Below are 21,569 nucleotides of genomic sequence, written 5' to 3' on the forward strand. Positions count from 1 at the left end.
CACCAGCTTACGGCTATAGTGAAGCCCTGTACCCTCGGGTGGGGGTATACGTGTGTGACTGAGGCTACCTTAATTAACAAAGCAATATGTAAATGATGCCTGATTAACAGACGTGCAGATCTGCCATTGACTTAATGCATACACTGGCTGTTAATTGGAATATGCAAATGAACACCAGATGTGCAATCTGAATATCAGGTCTACCTACACCACCTTCGTAACCACTTTGGCCACATCAATTTTCAATGCATACAACGCTCTGACCTCAGAACAGCAGAAAAAAGCCTTCAATTTCAACTAAAGGGTCAGCCAATTCCATCAAGATCATACGTTTTTACTAACTCCAGAAGTGGGAAAAAAATCAGCATCTTCTGCAACCCACTCTTCCTGATGCAGGTAACTACAGCTACACAAATATAGTCCAGATCCCTTTAATCTCTCCCTCCAAATTGCTAATTGTTAAAAACACACCACACAAACAACCTGTGATAACTCGGAATCTGCGGTTTTGGTTACTTCGTGTATATTGTCCAGGCTAACATGTACTATATGGCTCTTATTTATGGGGCCAGTGACCTTCTAAAGTGACATTTTGCATACTGAGCAGTACGTATCTTAAAACCACATATTCTTTCTGGGGTCCAACCTGCGACCTTCCTCAGACTGGGTGCAGCCCTGTAACTTTGTTATGAACTTCTGCAATACACATAAAACCCATGAAGTGGAATGATATTTAAAAAATTATACTAACCTCCCTACTGTTCATAAGTATTACTTAAAACAAAGAATTTCTACTCATTGCAGGATGGGAACAGTTTAATACCAGCATTGTTCCTCTTAAATTATTAGTCTCAGTAAGGAACGTCACTTAATTTAAACCTTCCAAAAACAGTCTTCAACTTGTAAAAGTTACATAAATGTTAAACTCGAGCCAATAAATTTTGCTTTTATTTACAAAAAGCATAATACAAATGCATTTACCAGTTTTACCAGTTATTTAACATACACGTTACTTTATAAATGCTAATAAATCAAAAATAAAATAGATTGGGATGAAACAGTAACTATTAGTTAAGCAGTATCATAAAATATAATACTAAACTACACCAAATTATTTTTATTCCAACTGGGAATATAAGTGAGCTCTGAAAGTCCAGTTTCCTCACAACTTGGAACACACATTAAAGGTGGTCTCCACATATAAGGAGACATCAAATCAGACTCCAGTAAGCCCTCTTCAAAGTGCTGATCAAAGATGCGACTTGCTCAAAAAGGAAAAGAAAAGTTTGCGCTCTACAGACTCTAACCTCCAAAATAAAAGTTAAGTAAAATATTAAACTACCAAAAGTATAAAGAATTCAGTAATGTTTCTACCACACAATCACTGGAAATTTTGATCACTGCTCCATAACCAGTCTTCATCATGGGCATTTTCAGTCTGTAAGTGTGACGTTGACAATGTTGAATTACTAAAAAAGAGACAAACAAAATGAACTAGTAACAGGAACACAAAGCTGACACCCTGGAGTAAAAAGTCCAAACACTGATTCAATGCTGTAAAAAAGGCAGTTTGTAAAAATATTCCGTTTTTTTTTTAAATGAAAATATGGATAAATAAAAAAAGTTAGAACAAAAGAAAAAAAAGGAACCGTGAAAAAAAATCCCAGCTAAGGTTTTTTTTAGTTACAGAAAAGCGTTTCGTTTTTGAAGAGCTACAGCTTCATTCATCAGACATACAATTTGTTAATGTAATGAACTCTTTAAAACCCATGCAACCTATAAAAGTATATATTACGCTCAGACTCTCTGTTAATACAAAAGTCATTAACTGTTAGTAATACCTAATAATTACTAAATTATTTACCATCTAAATGTAAAACTTTAAAATACATAAATCTTTAATAACTAACATTTAACCTAGGTCTTAATGACCAACTAAAACAGTTATTAATAAGTTAATAAATAACCAGCTTCACTTATTTAGTTGCCCTTAATAAACTACTCCAGATGTAAAAACTAAATATATGTGTAAATCCTTAATGAAAATGAATAAACCACTTTATTAATATGCTTGTTAATACACTATCTAGGTATTTGTATTTAATTATGACTAATAATTAAAGTCCAATAACATTAAGTATGAAAGTAGTGTATCCTTTAAGCATGAGTGTTAAAATAGTCTCTAATAAGTAATATGCCTATTAAATACTCTCCTTTATTTACACATATATTTAGTTTTTACATCTGGAGTAGTTTATTAAGGGCAACTAAATAAGTGAAGCGGGTTATTTATTAACTTATTAATAACTGTTTTAATAATATATTCATTTTTTTTACATTTAGATGGTAAATAATTTAGTAATTATTTGTATTAACAGAGAGTCTGGTTTATAGGTTGCATATGCCTTTAATTGTCTGTTGGAACGTAAAACCCCACGCATATAAATGGGGGCTAAAAGAGTTAATTACATTTTAACAAATTGTATGTCTGATGAAGCTGTAGCTGTGGCTTCAGCTAAAAGCTTCGCTTTCTGTAACTAAATAAAACCTTGCTGTAAAGGGATTTTACTGTTCGGTTCCTATTTTGTTCTAACCGCTATTTGGATTTATCCATTCAGGACATTCATTGAATCAGTGTTTGGACTTTTTACTCCAGGGTGTCAGCAGTTCATTTTGTTTGTCTCTTTTTTGGTGGTATGGCGAGTGGCAGCCCTGCGAGTCCAGTTAGTCCAGCGATTTTTTCAACGTTAATGAACAACAACGACAAGGAAGAAACAAGTGAGTTGACATCTTTAATACGCTTACTGTCTTCAAGAATGGATAGTTTTAATAGTAAACTTGATGCGCTTGACAAACGTGTTAGCGCTAGTTTTAAAACAAACAACACCGAAACGGATTTTGAACCTGTAACGGCTCAGAGGCCTCAGTCTTGTCCGCTTTATATTGGGAAATGAGCACATTTTTCATTCCACCAGGGCAGCGACTAAATAGTCAGGGGACACCATTACTTACAGGTGATCCTTTGTACAATAGACCTGTAGGAACAACTAATGGGATACTACCAACGACTTCTACGCTACCAATGCCCCCAGGGCTTATTGGAGTTCCTAATTGTGGTGTATGGATCCACAATACGAATAATTTTTTATTTAATGGTGATCAGGAGCAACCGTCACAAGAAACTTCTAACAACGAAATTAACATTACAGCTTCACTTAAAACACTTGATTCTAAACTGCTAAAATTAAAAAAGCTTCAGCTCGAAGTAGCCTATTTTCAACAGTGCTTAAAAGAGAAAATAATACCAAAAGGTTTACGTTCTACATTTTGCCCTACTAATTTATTTAACAGTACTGACTTTTGTACGGACTTGACTCTATTTTTTGAAAATCAAGGGAGTCAATTATTAGACTTAATAGTTAAGCACTACAACATTCAAATTGCCATTCTTATTGATGAAGTCAACAACTTAGATACCAACTTGAAACAAAACTTGTACTTTGATAGGTACAAGTATGACTATTCTCGAATTTTTTCAAGTATTGATGCATTGTTAGAGAAATTTAAAGCGAACAAAAACAAAAAATTAAGTAGGGATAGACAGAGTTATCTTAATAACTCAGCCTACCCTAAGCTTTCAGTTATTACGAGTACAACAAAAGGTAACACTTCAGAAGTTGATTATAATGAGACTAATCACCCTGATGAGCATGGGGTTGGTGCTCAGGGTAACATGGGAAGCGATGCTGTGATTGAGGTTCATGAACAGAGTACAAGACCAAAAATTCGAAGTAATCAACCACATAATAATAACAACAAAGGAGGAACATTTTTGAAGAACTGGAACAATCGGAAATAAATCTAAATATTCAACCTAACTTTTATGCCTTGGGTGAACTAAAAATCTTAACCAATATTAAGGGCGACTTCACAATATACAATTTTTCTACATTTCAGTTAGAGTCGTGCTCGATTGAACTGCTGGCTTTTGGACACTCGTTTGTCCCAACATCGAGATGTAACTTGGTTAAAACTTTAGTGGACTTGAAGTGTTTCGTTAGAAAATTGAACTTAAAGTTGTTATTTAATGCAAATTCTTCAAATTGTCCTAATAGTTTAAAACTAGCTAGTACTTTTAACCCCCCCTTACATACTGGTTTATTCTTATTTGAAAAAATTTGCGAACTTGATTTCAGATTCTTATACAGTTCTAAAGGGACACAAAATAGCAATTTGAAATATAATGCTACGGAGGAGCAATTACTAGCCCTCGATGAACTGTGTAAAGCCCCAGTTAGGGTTCTTAGACCAGACAAGGGTGGTGGCTTAGTTATCTTCGATAACTATAAATACATCGAGAAGATGGAAGACATCTTAGAGGGCCCTGCATATTGTATTTCATCCTTGAATGAAATGAACACTTCATACTCTAGGAATAGAGGTTATTTTAGGGACTTGCATATTAATGGGAATATCGATTTAGAGACTTACAATTACATTGACATTATTATGCCAAAAACTCCGGTCATCTTTGGCATTCCCAAGATGCACAAAAACCTATATAATCCACCTTTTCGAGCCCTCATTGATAGCCGTATCTCTCTAACATACCCTTGTGCACAATTGGTTGATAACATTCTTAGTAAATATCTTAAAGAAGTACCACAAATATGTAAAGACTCTTGGTCCTTCTTGGAGAAAATATACAAAATAGAATTTATTGGGTCACTTAACCTTCTGACCATCGATGTTATTGACCTATATACATCAATACCCCACGTTGAAGCAATTGAATGGATTACCCTTATGCTTATTGATTTGAAAGCACCAAAGAAAGAAATTGATATTATCTCACAATTGCTTGATATTATTCTTACATCAAACTATTTTACCTTTAATGGAAAAATCTATAAACAAAATCAAGGAGTGGCGATGGGTTCCCCTTGTGGGGCCTGTGTTGCAAATCTCTTCATGGCATATTGGGAGAAACATTTTCTATTTAATAACAATGACAGGATGAGTCCAATCAAGTTTTATACTAGATATTTGGACGATATCTTTATATTGTTTGAAGGAGGAAGCATAATGGCTAAGGATTTTGTAACAACAATCAACAATACAACATCATTTTTAAAGTTCACATTTAAATTCTCCGAATCAGAAATCAATTATCTAGACATTAAATTGTCTAAAGATTTCTACAGAGGAGAATTTTATTCCAACATATTTAGGAAACCAACTTATTGTAACTCCCTGCTGCACTTCAAGAGTTGCCACCCATTTAAACAGAAAAAAGCAATCATTAAGGGGCAAATAATTCGAGCTTCTAGAATGTGCAGCAGGGAGAATATATTTTTGCATGAATGTGAGACTTTGAAAAACATGTTCACTAATAGGGGCTACCCAATTAGGTTATTCAACGAAATTTTTGAGGAGGTTAATAACAAAAGAAACCTGGGTCAATACCCACCTCTTCTACCACAAGGTAAAAGTTTTGCTAATGTTATTGTAGATGTCTTAAGTCCAAGTTTGAATATGGATAGCACAACCAATATGTCTATCTCTGCTGTGGACACAGCTTGTTCAGTCAAAGGTAGCAGTTTTATTACCAGTTTTAGTTTAGACTCTAACAGTATTAAGTCTATACTTTATAAAAACTGGTATTTCATTACCAATGATGAACAACTATTGGAAAAACTAGGTTTTAAACCTAGGGTCATTTACAGAAGGGGTCACAACTTGAAATCTATTTTGGAAAGATCAAAAGAATCTAGCTGGGCAACAAAAAATAAAGGTTGTTCACAATGTGGCACCTGTAACTACTGCCACTTAGTAAGGGTAGCTAACTCTTTTATAGTTCGTGAAAAGAAGTTTAATATTAATCACAAACTGAATTGTGAATCGAGATCTATTGTGTACTTGGCAACTTGTAACTGCTGCACAGCTTTTTATGTAGGTAAATCTGATAGAAGACTGCGTGATAGGATGTATAAACATTCTTACGCCATAAGGAAAAAGAATAAAACTAATGCCCTAGCTAAACATATAGATAAACATGAGGGGCATAGTTTTCAATTTTTAGCTATCGATCAAGTCCTTAAAACAGAAAGAGGAGGACCAATTACTCTATTTTTAGAAAATAGAGAATTAGAGTGACAGTTACTATTAGATTCCTTTTCCTATCCTGGTCTCAACGAACACTGCAATATTGCTTGTGTATTAAAAATGAAAAGTTATAAACGTTGATTTTGCTGAAGGACAGCTCGCAGGATTAGTTTTAGCACTTGTGTACCTTATTTTATTTAAATAACTAGAAAAAAATCATTTATTAAAAATTATTTCATTGAAATTATTTTTGAATTTGCACTACTTTGTTTAAAACTATATAGGTAGGCAAGGAAGTGGTTGTGCATTAAAGTATACAAGATTTAGTTTTGTTTTACTTTTATTTTTAACTGTTAAATCTTGTAATGTTCACTATTAAGTGTTAAAGGTATTTTAAGTTAATATTTCTTGTAAATACACTGTTACAAGGGCATTATCAGTTATTAGACCCTAAGCATTTTTCTTAAACATTAGTAGCAACATAAAGGAGAGTATTTAATAGGCATATTACTTATTAGAGACTATTTTAACACTCATGCTTAAAGGATACACTACTTTCATACTTAATGTTATTGGACTTTAATTATTAGTCATAATTAAATACAAATACCTAGATAGTGTATTAACAAGCATATTAATAAAGTGGTTTATTCATTTTCATTAAGGATTTACACATATATTTAGTTTTTACATCTGGAGTAGTTTATTAAGGGCAACTAAATAAGTGAAGCTGGTTATTTATTAACTTATTAATAACTGTTTTGAACGTATAAAAATAATATATTCGTTTTAAGGAGCTGTTAGTTGGTCATTAAGACCTAGGTTAAATGTTAGTTATTAAAGATTTATGTATTTTTAAAGTTTTTACATTTAGATGGTAAATAATTTAGTAATTATTAGGTATTACTAACAGTTAAGCCATTTTTAATGTTACTTACCTTTAATGACTTTTGTATTAACAGAGAGTCTGGAGCGTAATATATACTTTTTATAGGTTGCATATGCCTTTAATTGTCTGTTGGAACGTAAAACCCTTAATGGGCTTTAAAAGAGTTCATTACATTTTTAACAAATTGTATGTCTGATGAGTAACTAAATAAAACCTTGTGTTAAAGGGATTTTACGGTCTGGTTCCTATTTTTGTTCTAACCGTTGCTATTTGGATTTATCCATTCAGGACATTTTCGAAAACAAACGGAACATTTATTTACAAACTGCTCTTTGGCGAGCATTGAATCAGTGTTTGGACTTTTTACTCCAGAATGTTGAATTACTGTTAGGATTTGCTGATGATCTCTGCCAGTGTGTTGACATTGTACCCACAGAACGAATTACTGTGTCCGGTATTGTGTACATCTGACACGTGTGGCCAACAACTTTCAAACCGTATCTGATCCACAGTATAGCATTAAGTGTATCCAGATTCATACGATTCCTCAGTTTTGATTTTACAATGTTCATTTTACTGAAAACCCTCTCGATCTCCGCGTTCGAGTGTGGCAAGCAGAGTACAGTTATTGCCAATTCACAAAGATCAGTGAAAGGGTTTTCACCTGCAGCAATTCTGTACTTATTCACCTCAGACCAAAACTGGACTGTGTCAGAAGTGTTAATCCATTTCTGAAGATGTATCATGTTCCATTGTGACAGTATCCTATCAATTTTGTCAGCACAACATCCCAACAACTCCGCAACTTGGCTAATATCATGACTCTTGTTGTGTTTCAACGTTTCTTCAACACTGAACAAAGACATATGTTGAAGTGTTGCAATATTAACAGACAGTCTTTCCTATAGTTCTTTAGTTAGGGCCACTGTAAAGTCGATATAACGCTGGTGTAAATTCCTTTCTTCCTCTGCTGGAGGTTTTGCTTCTTTAATACCATTCTCAAAATTATAACCAAGATATGCTGAATTATTAATGTATTCAGCAACTGACCTGTTGAAAATGTTGATGTCAGCATTGGGCAATGCCACTCTTCTACTTAACGACTGCAGCAAAAACAATAAGCTATTCAGAAGCTTAGCTGGATCAGTCCATTCGCCTTCAAAAGCCTTCACAGCCACTTGAACTTCAGTCAAGATTGACTTTAGATACGTTAAGTATAAACAATTTTTATCATCTTTGAACATATTCTACAACATTTCTGCTGTGTAACATTTCTCAGTTGTTCTTGCAAGTTCAAAGTGAAGTGTTAGTTTACACCACTGGCTAAGAATTTTTGAAACAGCCGGTTCAATTGAAAGCCAGCGTGTATCACACATCTTAGTTATGGCCAGTGGACTTTCACCACAATTTATAACTTCATAAATGTTCTGGTCGGCATCTCTGTGTTTTGGTGATATGGAAAACCAATTGTAGGTTTCTCGGATCATAAATTCTATGTTCCTTGGAAACGATTCTTTGGAGACATGTGACATGGCCAGCTGCAATGAGTGACAAACACAACGGACCAAAACCAAGTGCGGTAAATCATACGTTCTTTTTAGAATTTGGTAAAGTCCACTGTTAACTCCAGTCATTACAGACGCATTGTTTGTTCCAACACCAACTAAGTTACTTATCTTAATTCCATAGGCCCACAACAAATCATTGAGCGCATTGGCCATGGTATTGGCATCAGCTTTCTCCAGATAAACTAGACCAAGAAAAGTTCAAGCACTAAAGTATCAAATGACAACACCGAGATATTGACATGCTTATATCAGTAGATTTGTCCAAAAGTAAACTGTATTTGCTGCAACAGAGGTCATCAACAAGAACTTTCAAAAACTGTGGACTCAACATTTTTTTTATCACTTCAGTACACTTTGTTCGATGTAACTTAAAATCAGAAGCTGCCTTTGAATCAGTGAAAGCCTTCTTGACTACTTCTAGATGATCGATGGTCAAGACTGAACAATGTTCAGCAATTGTCATGGCCAGCATAACTTCAGCAGAATGGGCTGGATTAGCTGCAATTTTCGAATAAGTCTGAAAACCAATTCTTTGTTGTTTGGTGTCACAGAATGGATTGGCCTTTACTCTGTGCTTCACCATTTCACCATGCCTTTTAATGTCACTAGCCATAATTTCAGTTTTACAATACACACAAAAGGCTTTGGTGGAATCACCTTGGACAGCTCACAACCAACCTTTGAATTGGGGCTCTGCCTCCCATTCACTACAGTATTGTTGACTGTAAACTTTATTTTAGACATTATTGCAAAGTTTAACTCAATTATTTAACAATTTTAACAAACAGTCTAGAATGCACACATGGTCTGCACAAAACTGAACTGACACTGACAGATCACCAATCACCATGTGTTTAGTTGGATCATCTCTGAATCACCTGACCTGATTATCATGCGTGTGTAAAGTCCTGGACCTGGTTACTTACGTTTTAATAAAGCTAAGTTGGCAACTTAATGATGTAGGTTACATATTTCAATTCTTTCTGCTCGACAGAAACAGTTTTCATTTAAATTCATTAAATTCAAGCCATCTGCTGACAAAAACAGTATTGTATACTCATACACAACAGAGCTGATATTTTACAAGGAAGAAATACAAAACAGATAACTCAAATATGTAAATTTATTTAATGTTTGCTGACTTGTGGGAAAGTTTGACTAGGGCAGAACCTATGTGGTTTATTCATTTATAAGTAAATATATGCCGGTTATCCCCTGGATTTACATTTATTTGAAAAGGTGAAAGTTTCTGTTATTGAAGAAATAAAAGTGACTGTGAAACGAATCAACTACTCTTTCATAGTCCAGGTTGCACGAGTGCTTTACCTACAGACGTGACAAATCCTCAAAAAGTCCAAACTTACATACATGCATTGATTTGAGACTGTGAATGTCTGTAAATGAAAACAGACTGAACTGAAGCACCAAAAATAACGTGACCAATCAGTGACAAGTGGGAACTGGAAGGGTGGCAATAGCAACACTGAACTAAACACACTCACACAGCAGAGTAGTGATACAGGTGTACCGTATACATACTGGTTTGTTGTATTTCAAATGATTATTCATTTTACTGGTTTATTTGCTTTGGTTATATGTGATACATGCAATTTCTAAGAAAAAAATGCTGGCCATTTGCTTATTTTGTGCCTTATGATTTGAATACGGATGTGAAAATGCATATTTATTTATTATTTATTTATTTTTGTAACTAAAAATTGTAAGGTAAACTAAGAATAAAAGGGCTTAGCAGGAAAGCATAGTTCCGGATCGACTTGTGATTTTGTATAAACTGAATTGACAGCCAGTCACAAAAAAAGATGCATCAGGAAGTGGCAGTGCTGTTGTTACATCAATTTACTGTAGAAAATGCAAACCTTTTTTGACACTTTTATTTTTGGTCCATGTTGTAGTGCTTTACCATAGGCAAATCCAAAACACACGTTTAAGATGTTATTGCTTAAAGTAACCTTGGAGGTTGGTCAGTGGATACTATTTTTTACCAATCTGAACGCAGGCTAATGTGTGCTATGAGGTGTAAGGTGCATGGTGGAAAGAAGTATAACCAAGCATGTGTTACGGGTGAAAAGACAGGACAAAGTGTTTCAGCAGAGGCACAGGAAAAAAAGTACAACCTCTACCTTGCTGGTAAGGGTAGGGGGAGTTACTTGCGATTGGTTGGGGGGGGGGGCACAAAATCTAGCACATTTTCAACTCTGACAGTTGGCATCACTGCGCTATACCAAAGCTCTGTAATGTCAAAAGACTTCAGTGTAAGGCCAAAGGACTGTACTTTATATTATTAGCTTGTTAACCTTTCTATACGTGTATCCTAAACTTTGCCATCTTGAGTGTCTTTTATTTTACATTGTTTATACTTTATAACTGCTGTCTTCTCCCCAGGACTCCGCTGAAAATGGACACTAGCTGTGGAGCCAGACCATCCTGTTAAAACAAATGTTAAATAAATAATTCAGTCCTAGTTACTATGGAACATACCTCTCAGCTGTACAGATTTTCACAAAATGTCCACATTTTTGCCTTATAGTTTTGGCCCGTTTTTTCATAAAATTGTGGAGTTTTAGACTTCATACCCTTAAGAAAATGATTGCTAATGCAACACCTGTTATTTTATCAACTCTCTAGGCTTGTAAGCGCAATGTTTAAAAGTTGTCCCTATTTGTACCACTTTTTTCAAAGCTTTGTCCAGATTTCTTACTCTAAGAGGTATCATTTAAAAATTGCTAACGCTGAATGTGTGATAGATCCTTTCAAAAGGAACTTTGAAGAACACGAATGTTTTAAACTCCCAAGTGAAAAACCTTCCTCGTAACAAGGTACACTTTAGAGGTATGATTACAACAATGTGAATCACGCGAACGAGTATTTTAAGGCAGTATCCAGCTAAACGTACACAATATCCTTCTGTTCAAAAGAAATGAGACTGTTGAAAGCAGCATAGAACAGACCCATGTTTAGTGAAGTAGTACTTCTCCACAGAAGAAAATAAGATACTATGTTTTTTGTAACGTACAAAAGTGACACCTAAAAGAATAACAGTCCATAAATAAGTCTCACACCGCTCAGTTAGATTCATTACTAACAACTTCGGGACCGAGCCTTATTTAGCCAATCACGAAGGCCTCAACTCTATGTATCGCAAACGTAATCCAACCGCATAACCAGTGGAACAAAGACATACTAAAGCATCACAGAGTTAACAAGCTATACGGTAGCCGAATAATGCCAAACATATTTGGTGTTACTGCGTTTCCTGATAGGAAAAGTGTTGTTTCGGCTTTTATGTTCTAATACATTTTCTGTATGCATTTTTGTTTCAGGCTCCTCTTTAGAGGTGATTTTAGTTTAATGGTATCCTTTACACTTATTTCGGTTATATTTTATTACATTTTCCCCTTGACGTTTTCATCGTCTGTCCATTGCTCAGTCCCCTGTTTACCAAGATAGGTGACTCGGCCTCAAAGATGTCGAACAGAGTAGTTTACCGGGAAGCGACTCACGCTGGGAGCTGGTATACTGCTTCAGGTACTGTCAGAAGTGGAACGAAGCATTTAAAACGTGGTCTGATCGTGATGGGTGCTACAACTGGTGATGTGGAAAGTGGAGTTTGTGAGTTGGGGGCTTCGTTTATTTGGAAAATAAGATCAAAGGCCCTGTTTCTTTTACTCCTGCTTTCCTGATCAATTATGACACATAGTTGTAAACTGATTTTTTGCTGGTAGTGCTATTATGATGATATGTAACGTTTGGGGGGTGCATCAGACATGCCCTTAAAATAATTTCTCTTGCATTTTAAAGTTTATTTAGTAGCGTTACTGTTATTATTATTTTTTGTGAAAACACTACAAGTTTCATTATTAATACTCATTTCCGTTAATGTGATTGTTGGTGTTTTAATCTTGTTTTATTTCTTGTGAGAAATTAGTTATATCTCTGCTTCAGTCTGTGCTAAAACTTGATGAGATGTTTCTTTGAGATATGGCCAAAAGCTCTTATTGTTGCTTTGTCAGTAGTTGTCAAGTACTCCTTGAGCCAGCTGTATCCAGTTTTGTAGTAAATTATTGAAGTTGTTGAATTGAAAATTTTAATTGGTATAATTTTCAGATTATTTTTGCAGTTAAGAATGGGCCAATTTTGTGGCTAAGTAACTTTTTTTGTTAGGCTTGAATGGCCTGCATATCTCTTAGCTGTCAAGAATTTTGCATAACGTCCCTATTTTTCCTTTTCAACCCGTCCTTCGTATTCTTTTATTGGACTAGTAAATTACCGAGGATTACAGTCAGTAATGCCAGATGTCAGTGCACACCCTTCTCGAATGAATTAGAGGATTATTTAAAATGGTCCCTGCTTTTGACACTTTGTCTCCCACCACCCCGAGCTGTCAACTCCTCCCATTTTGTAGGAATGTTTCTGGGCTTGATTGATCCCTGTATATTATGTGCCTACTTTGGAGGTGCTCCCCTATTTTCAGGTTTAATTTACCCTTTCCCACAATTTTCAGAACCCCCCCTACCCCCAATCACAAATGATTTTTGACCTTCGTTAATACAGCAAACTGCACTGCATGACCAACAAGTATTAGTGACACTTAACTTGGAGGATGCATCTTATGTCTTCATTTTTTTTTTCAGAAGGAAAAATAAATGTACTCGTTAGGTAGAATGTTGCAATGCAGTTAGAATATACAGATTTTGTCATATTCATCATTTTGTCACTCTGATTTTTAAGCAAGTTTGAGTAGTATTCCACATGCCTACTTGGAGGTAGGAGGTGGTGTGTGCTGTTTGATAGTCAAGTTTTTTGTGAATTAAAGGTCTAGAGTTTTGTTTCAATGTTGTTTTTTAATGGCTTTGTTCCTAAAATGTTTCCATGTTGAGAGGTATTCTGTTTCCCCTCATTATTTTTTGGCTTTGTCCTGAATTCTTGAGCAAAGAAGTTGGAGTTGTGGGGAATGCCACTTTTAAGATGGTTTTAAAGCATCGAGAGTCATGAATACACTTGATTTATAAACTGCTATGGCTTGCAGGAAATCATTGGTGAGAGAGTTGATTTTTTTTTCTGCTATGGCTTGCAGGAAATCATTGTTGAGAGAGTTAATTTTTTCTGTGTTTATCCCTTTGTTTTCTAAGTGTTTTGGGGTATGATTATTTTTAGGTTTGAGTAAAATAATCTTGCATAAAAGGAAACTAGTTGGTGGGAACTTGGCATATCTATGAAATGGGGACAAATCTAGAATTTGATGGTGCTTTAAAATAGTAGTACTGTTAAAGTGTTATTGACTCCTAAGTTAATAGTACAAAAACGTGAATTAACATCCATGTTTGATTCAAAATATGTGTCCAACTCTGATTGGAATTTAAATGTAATTTACCGTCAGATTTATGGGGGACTAGAGCAAATTTGTGAGAGAAAATCGAGGACTGTTAAGAGGTATGCAATAGATATGCTTATTGGACACGGCAATTTTTCTTTCCACCTCCTTTTGCTTGCTTTGTAACGTTGAGCAAGTCCCTTAAACAGTGTTCCTGGTTTGTCCTTTTGAAAAGGGACACTTGTGTCAAATTGGGTTTGCCTGATCAACAAATTAGGGAAAAAAATGAATAAAATTTAATGATTGTATGCAGTGAATATATGTGCTACTTTGAGTTTTAGTTAACTTGTATTCTTGGCTGTTCTTATTTACAGGTCTTAAGTTAGGTGGTTAAAAGGGCTTTCCTTTTTCTGCCCCCGGTTTTGTGTAGCATTTCTGTTTACATCCAGTGACATACATACGTGGCCTTTTTATCAGGATTATGTTTGATTGGGTAGGGTGGCCTGTTTCCTATTTGTTATTTCACTTCTGGGATAAAAGCACGAAAGTAATTTTAGTCAGAGTAATTTTGTAATTTCAGAGGAAGAAGTCTCAATTTTAATCATTCAGACTGGTCATATCATCGATTTCTGTAAAATATTAAAAGGTGTTTTTGTTTGATGTATTTATTTATTTAAAAGTTTCCGCGGTGATGGTGCTGCGGTAGCCCGTTGTCGCCTCACAGTAAGAAGCAGTCCGGTTCGATTCTGAGCTAGAGCGTCTTCTGCGTCGAGACATGCGTGAATGGGCGTACCTTCGTTGAAGGTTGTGCGTCAAGCCTGGCAAGCCGGTATGTAAAAATTTACTGCCAATCATTAGCAAACCGGAGTTCCGCTGTGGCGACCCCTAACCGGGAAAAGCCGAAAGACACACAAAAAATATTTAAAAGTTTCTGTTCTTTAGTAAACTGTTTCTGTCATCTAAGCTGCTAGGGGCTGCCATTGCTGTTAGTTGACTTTATGTTCTGTATTAATGCAAGGGAAGGTTACCAGGGATGGCTAGATTGACTTTATTATTTCATGTTTACTAGTGTGAATGGCCTGGTATTGGATCTTTATTCAGTCACTTCCTGGACCATAATGCAGTGACAAATGTAATGGATATAAAGCTTTACATATAACGTTTGAGTAAGAAATCTTCTTTGCTGTGAGGTCATGAATATCATGTGCTGTGATCCTGGTTGTTTTTCAAGCAGTGTGTTGAGTATGGTGATAGCACACTTAATGGTGTTAATTATCATGTCTGAATTAGAATACTTTTAATAAGACTTAGATTCATAATTAGTACTAGGCTAACTGCCCTTGCGAGCCATTTTAAGCCTAGTTAATTATCCCTTGTGAGACTCAAACCCTGTACCTTGTGTTTGTAAGGCAACCACCTTAACCATTAGGCCACCCTCAAGCCTTGTTGCAGGTACCTGGATTGTGGGAAGGAGGTTAGATTTGTAAGGAAGAGGATATGTGGTGTCAAGTAATTTAGGACTGAGGCAACTGTAGGGTGGTGCCGAAGGTTGAATAGTTTGTCCATCAGGTAGCATAAGTGAAGGGATGAATGAGACCTTCATTGGAAAGTTAAAGGCTTCACCCAAACGTAACATGATGCAGGCATGTTGGTTATGATAACTAAAACTTTTACTTTGGAGGACACACTGATCACACTTTTTGAGATGGGTTTAGAGTGGTTGTAGCTGTTTATGTAGTTTGGATTTTATTAGCCTAATGTTTTATCGAGAATGTAAGGTCTCCGTGTCAAGCCTTTTTGTTTTCATCTGGGTGTAGTGTACACAGAGTGTGAAAACTGCCGAGCAAGCCAAGTTGCTTGTCGGGATGCTGTAGACACGAGGGGGTATTCATTTCTGTAACTACAAACTTTATAACAGCTGCCTGCATGAGGTTGGACTTTGATCATCCCCTTCACAAAAAATGTACTGATTTGGGCAATTCAGTGTTCAGTTTACTGAAATGGCATTTGCACAGCAGTTGCTATGTTTTTATAGTATCCTAAATGACAACTAACATTAAGCACAGTGTTTTTTCAAGCTTATTTTCCTTTTCTTTAGGAATTTGTCTTCCAAACAGTGTGTGTGTGTGTGTGTGTAGGCTGCCTTAATAAAGGTACGGTGAGATGTCAGTGTAGAAGCTGGACTACCGGTAAAGCCTTGAGAAAGGCTGTGCGTACCACAGCCAAGCCACATTTATGTTGTTTTGCTTTTTTTTTTTTGTATGTTTCATCTTTGATTTCTAGCTGCCTCACTAGCGGTTCCTCTCACCAGGCGACCTGACCAGCCGGCACCACGACCTATGTACGAAGCCTTTCTAAAGGCTTTACTCAGCCTTCACCCACAAGCGCTCGGGTACGCACAGCCTTTCTCAAGGCTTTACCGGTAGCCCAGCTTCACCGACATCCCACTGTACCTTTATTAAGACAGCCTACCTGGTCGTCCATTTGTTCTTACCTTTAATGTGACCTATAAAAAGTACAATTCAATTGAAAAACAAATCTGTTAGGGGAAAAATATAAAAAATAAAAAACGTATAATGTGCTGGTTGCATAAGTGTGCACACTCTTAAACTAATAATGAGAAGTTTGTTTTTTGGCACCCACCAAAAAACTAAAATCTTCTCCTAGGGCAGTAGTAACATTTCCATGGAAGCTAAAACCCGTTTCCAATCCTTAAAGGAGAACTCTGCTTGAAAGTCAAGTTTTTCTTTCTAAAAATTTCCTTCCCTGTAATCCAAGAGAGTAAACACTTCACATACAGAAACATAGTTTAATAATTGTTTCTCTTGTCTTTCCTGCATCTGTTTTATCTGTTACATCACAGCAGTTACTAAAAGTGGCACAGTAATTAAGATGGGTCACTTATCCCAACAACCGCCATTAAGAAAACATTGACATTTTAAATGTGCCATATCAGTTGTAGATTGCCAGTATCACACCTCAGATAAATAGTGCCTGGAGTCTGAACAACAAACTAATCTTTCAAGCTTTTTTTCCAGATGCAAATGTCTTTTCCTGTAATAAAAACTCAGTGCCACAAGGAAAGAAAGCAAATCTGTTGAGCTAACTTGTTACATTGTCAGTATATGATTTTGCATTTTTTCTACAATCTGATTTCTGCAAAAGTGTGTGTTTTTTCTGGAGTTGGGGAAGGAGATTGTCAAAGACTTTAGTTCTAGCTACAGTATTTAAACCTGTGAATGCCACACAAACTCTCAGCCCAACTTATAGGTTCATAGGTTTATACTAGGCTATCTGCCCTAAGGCATTTATAAGCCTAGCCCAAATTATTGTGGCTTACGCCACCCCTTATATGAAAAAATACTGTGCCCATTAGTTTGTTGTGCCTCTGTCCAGCAGTGACCCAGAGATGATTCCCGGGGTAAACCTACGATCTCCCATCCACAGGTCTAGATTTCTCTTGAACAGAGTCAGCGAGGTGCTCTGCCTCACATGGACCGGGATTTTATTCCACAGCATAGGAGTCTCTGAGTGATAAATCTATCCCTCCAGCACGTCCTATTTATATCCGTGCTAAGGTTTAAGTCGCTTGCTCTAGTGGTTTTGGTGGATTTGGATTTTTTGAGGTGGAGCATGTCCATTAATTCGGGTTGGACATGGCCTTGTATGTCAGGCACATGTCACCTCTGAGCAGACGGTATGCGACTGAATAGAGCTGGAGTTTCTTCAATCTGGCAGCATATGACAGATTTTGGAGTCCCTTTATCCTTTTGGTGAGGAACTTTTGGGGTCTCTCCAATTGCTGCAGATGTCGGGTGAGATACATCCCGAATGGGGCATTGTACTCGATCATTGGTCTGATAAGTGAAGAGTACAGGGAACAATGACCTCACTAGATCTGGATGTGAATCCTTCATGATCAGGTGGGCAATGTAGAAGGTCTTTCTAACCACTTTAGCAATGTGAGTGTCAAAAGAAAGGCCACTGTCAACCTGGGTCCCCAGGTCCCTGATAACCTCTTCTGTGCTTAGTGGATTGCCACCTATATGGTAGCTTGGGGTTACCTTGTTTTTCCCGAAGGGTATGACTATACATTTTTGGCGTTTAACTTCAGGCCATGGCTCTGGCACCAGCTATCTGTTTCCGTGAGTCCCTTCTGAAGGATATCAGTGTCCGATGCACTTTCCACTATGGCGCCCAGTTTGCAGTCATCTGCAAACTTTGTCAGCCAAAGTCCTCCCATGTTGGCCTGTACTTCTGAGAAGTAGATGCCAAACAATAGGGGGCCAAGGACCGAGCCCTGTGGGACACCACTTGTGACCGGCTTGGAGTCTGACACAGCGCCAGCAACTCTAACCCTGTGGGTTCTGTCCTTAAGCCAGTTTGCAACCCATCTTGTGACATATGGGTTTACATTTAAGCTGGTAAGTTTTTCTACAATACCCGAGTGGGTATTGTGTCGAAAGCCTTTGCAAGGTCAAGGTAGGCTGTATGGACTGCCTTTCCCTCATCAATGGCCTTGGTGACTATTTCGAAGAAGTCGACCAAGTTCAAAAGGCATGATCTTCCCTTGACAAAGCCAAACTGGGTCGGGTCCAATGTCTGCAAGTCCCCTATATCTTTGTTTATGAGCTCCATTATGATCCTCTCCATAGCTTTGCAGACTAGACTTGTTAAGCTTCTAAAAATTTCCTTCCCTGTAATCCAAGAGAGTAAACACTTCACGTACAGAAACATAATTTAATAATTGTTTCTCTTGTCTTTCCTGCATCTGTTTTATCTGTTACATCACAGCAGTTACTAAAAGTGGCACAGTAATTAAGATGGGTCACTTATCCCAACAACAACATTAATTATGCCTATTAATCACATGAGGTCAGCTTTCTCACACTTGAACACTGAACTTTAGTTGTTATTTTGAAAGAACAGTTAACTCAGTTACATTTTCAAGCCTGTCATTCAAATGTTCCTTAAAATGCTGCAGCAGAGAGCCACTAATGAAAATCAAAGGAAGCAAAGTAATTAAACATGTGGACTGATATTGACAGTGAAAATTAAGTAGTCACAGCAATGTTGTCAACTGATGAGAGAGGAAACTACAGTGAATGCTCCCTCATCATAAGGATTTCTTTCTTTCCCTGTAAGATGACATTGGGAAGGTGAAGGTTTTGACTGTAAAACAAAACAATGCTAGCCATGGAAGCTTCCTTCAGATCACTTTGGGGTATAACAAATTAGAAAATAATATCAACCATTTACTTTGATACAGAGGCATTAGCAGTGCAGAAAAGTTCAAGATTTGCTGAAATACATTTTTTTTCATGTTTTGGGTGTGTTTCTCCTTTAAGGAGAATAACAAATCACCATACAGAATATTAATTTTTACATTCATAAAGGAGCAGAAAATATTCTAAGACAACACTGGGATGGAGAAAAGAGACTGTGCCGATAGGGATGACTGCAGTTAGTGGTACAGAGTATAGACAAGAGGGGGCTGGAATTTAATGAAGAAACCTGACAAAGGAACTAAGGTATTGGCAACAAGTAATTGGAGAGGGAAAGGTAGTGGAATGGGAAGAGGCAAAGAATACATTTGGACTGCAGGCTAGAGATTACCTGTACTCCACTATCAATCCTGAATAGGGAAGGGAAAGGAAGTGTGGATTATCCTAAGCAGAATAGCAGCAGTGGTAGATTAAGTAGAATCTAGAACAGAAGCTGCTATTAAAAAAGGGATGATTAGTAGGGTTTGTAGAATATATAGGTTTAATTGCAGGAGGTTAGAAAGTATTGGGAAGACAGAAGGGCATAGGCAATTCACAAAGAAACAATGGGAGATATGTGTATTGCTCCCAAAATGCAACAATGTGTAGGAGATCTGTGATCATTGCTTGGGAGTGTTTACATATGTATTTTTATATCCTAAGCAGATTGCAGAGGATTTTTTTCCTTGGGTAGATAACAAAAGTTGGAGGTGTGATGGGGGAAAGAGGCAGTTGGGAACACTTTTTTTTCTTAATTGAGAAAGTTGCTAGAACAGAATTTGCATTTAATATGCAGTTTTTAAAGGATATGAAGTCAAGCCCAAGATTAGTTTACTGACTGTAGTCCTCAATGATTTGTTAGAAAACCACGATTGTTATGAGGGACAGACTAAAAATAATGCAAAAATCAGGGCATCCTGTGAAATTCTTGGTAGTTGAACAGTATGATCATTCTCTTCAGCAGTGTTCTGTTGTTCCCACAAAATTCTACATAAATTAGCTCCTTTTTAACACCATCTCCAGTTCTTTCATCTCTTTTACAGTAATGAGTACTTCATTTAGTTTTAGATTTTGACTTCCCCATTTTCTAGTACTTCCTTTTTTTCCACAGCCAAAAAGTATTAACATTTGTAAGGACATTATATGTCTAGGCAGTTCAGATTCTGTGTAATAGCTCATAACAATTGTTTCTTTATTTACAGCCATTTGCTCTGTTTGTGACAGAGTACACTCTCTAGGGAATTTTAAATCTGGTGACTTAACTCATTATAACTGTGTACACCTCTAGTGTTTTTGCAGTTAACTCCTGTTGATGTCTCTAGGTGTTAAATATTTCTTGTTAATATTTGAATCAGTAATTCCAAAGCCGTGCTTCATACAAGGTATGGGAAGATTTCATCTTAAAGCATACATGATGGCAAACACAGTTATATTTATATTTGATGTCTCTTTTTGTCCAGTGTAGCTAAAGAACATCTGTATACTGTTTTTAATTGTATTGTAGTAATTTTTGTATTTCTCTAAATATCTCAACATTCGGGTAACACAGAACTGCATAGCTTCATATAAAAGCTTACAGCTGTATGAAGAAAATCCTGCTGGCATTTTGTGACTTACTTGAATGGTTACGGAGATTGTAAACTGTTTATACATTACAAAATTAATATTCACTGCCTTTATTTTGACTTATAAAATCCAATTTAATGCATTATACTAAATGAATGTCAGTAATGTAAAGATTAATTTATCCTGATTAGTTTGCTGATTAGTAACACTTATGGTTCCAAATGTTTTGACTTCACTTTTTTTTATTTTTTATTTTTTTATTTAAGACTCAAGGCATTTGTTATCCATCAGAAGAAAAATTCCTAGTTCTGCTCTGGGCATAAAAATTCCTTTGCATAACTCACAAGCAAAAGTTCTCAAATGTTTTGAACTTTGCATGCTTTGCAGCATACAGATTTTATCCCATTGTTTGTCTATTCAGTCTCTGTTCACAATCATTTCTAACCTACTTTGATTCTTATAATTATCATGCACTATTTTGTAAACCCTTCTAATCATCCCTGTAATAGCTGCTTTTGTTCTAGGCTAAACTCTGCCAATTCTAGTCTTTCACTTGGCACTCTTCTATCCCTTTCTCTTGTGTCTGTACTAGCTATCAGTCATGGGTAGGAAGGCCATCTCTAACCTGCAGTCTAAACTTCTGTTTGTCCTCCCCCCACTCTTAACTTTTCATTTCTATGTATTTGCTTCAGTATCTTGATTTCTTTACCAGATTTCTGAATCAAAATCCAGCTCCCTTAAGCCTATTTTCTGTACCCCCTCTTGCAGTCATCTTAACAGGCAAAACCTTTCTCCATTCCAGTGTTTAGTTCTTAGAGTACTTTCGACTAGTTTATGAATACAGC

General features: G+C 36.3%; 2 protein-coding genes across 2 annotated transcripts in view; one reads left to right on the forward strand and one right to left on the reverse strand.

Moving 5' to 3' along the window:
• The window catches only part of LOC122809503, a 1,292,286-nt gene that overhangs the window by 629,126 nt on the left and 641,591 nt on the right, over positions 1–21,569 (reverse strand). The window lies entirely within an intron of this gene.
• The window catches only part of MEMO1 (mediator of cell motility 1), a 1,101,660-nt gene continuing 1,091,834 nt past the window's right edge, over positions 11,744–21,569 (forward strand). The window contains exon 1 of the mRNA XM_044081058.1: positions 11,744–12,108. Coding sequence (XP_043936993.1) covers positions 12,048–12,108 — 61 coding nt within the window. The 5' untranslated portion in view covers positions 11,744–12,047. The remainder of the gene's footprint in view (positions 12,109–21,569) is intronic.

The sequence above is a fragment of the Protopterus annectens genome, chromosome 8.part0 (genome assembly GCF_019279795.1).
Source record: "Protopterus annectens isolate FY-2018-M chromosome 8.part0, PAN1.0, whole genome shotgun sequence".
Classification (NCBI taxonomy): Eukaryota; Metazoa; Chordata; order Ceratodontiformes; family Protopteridae; genus Protopterus; species Protopterus annectens.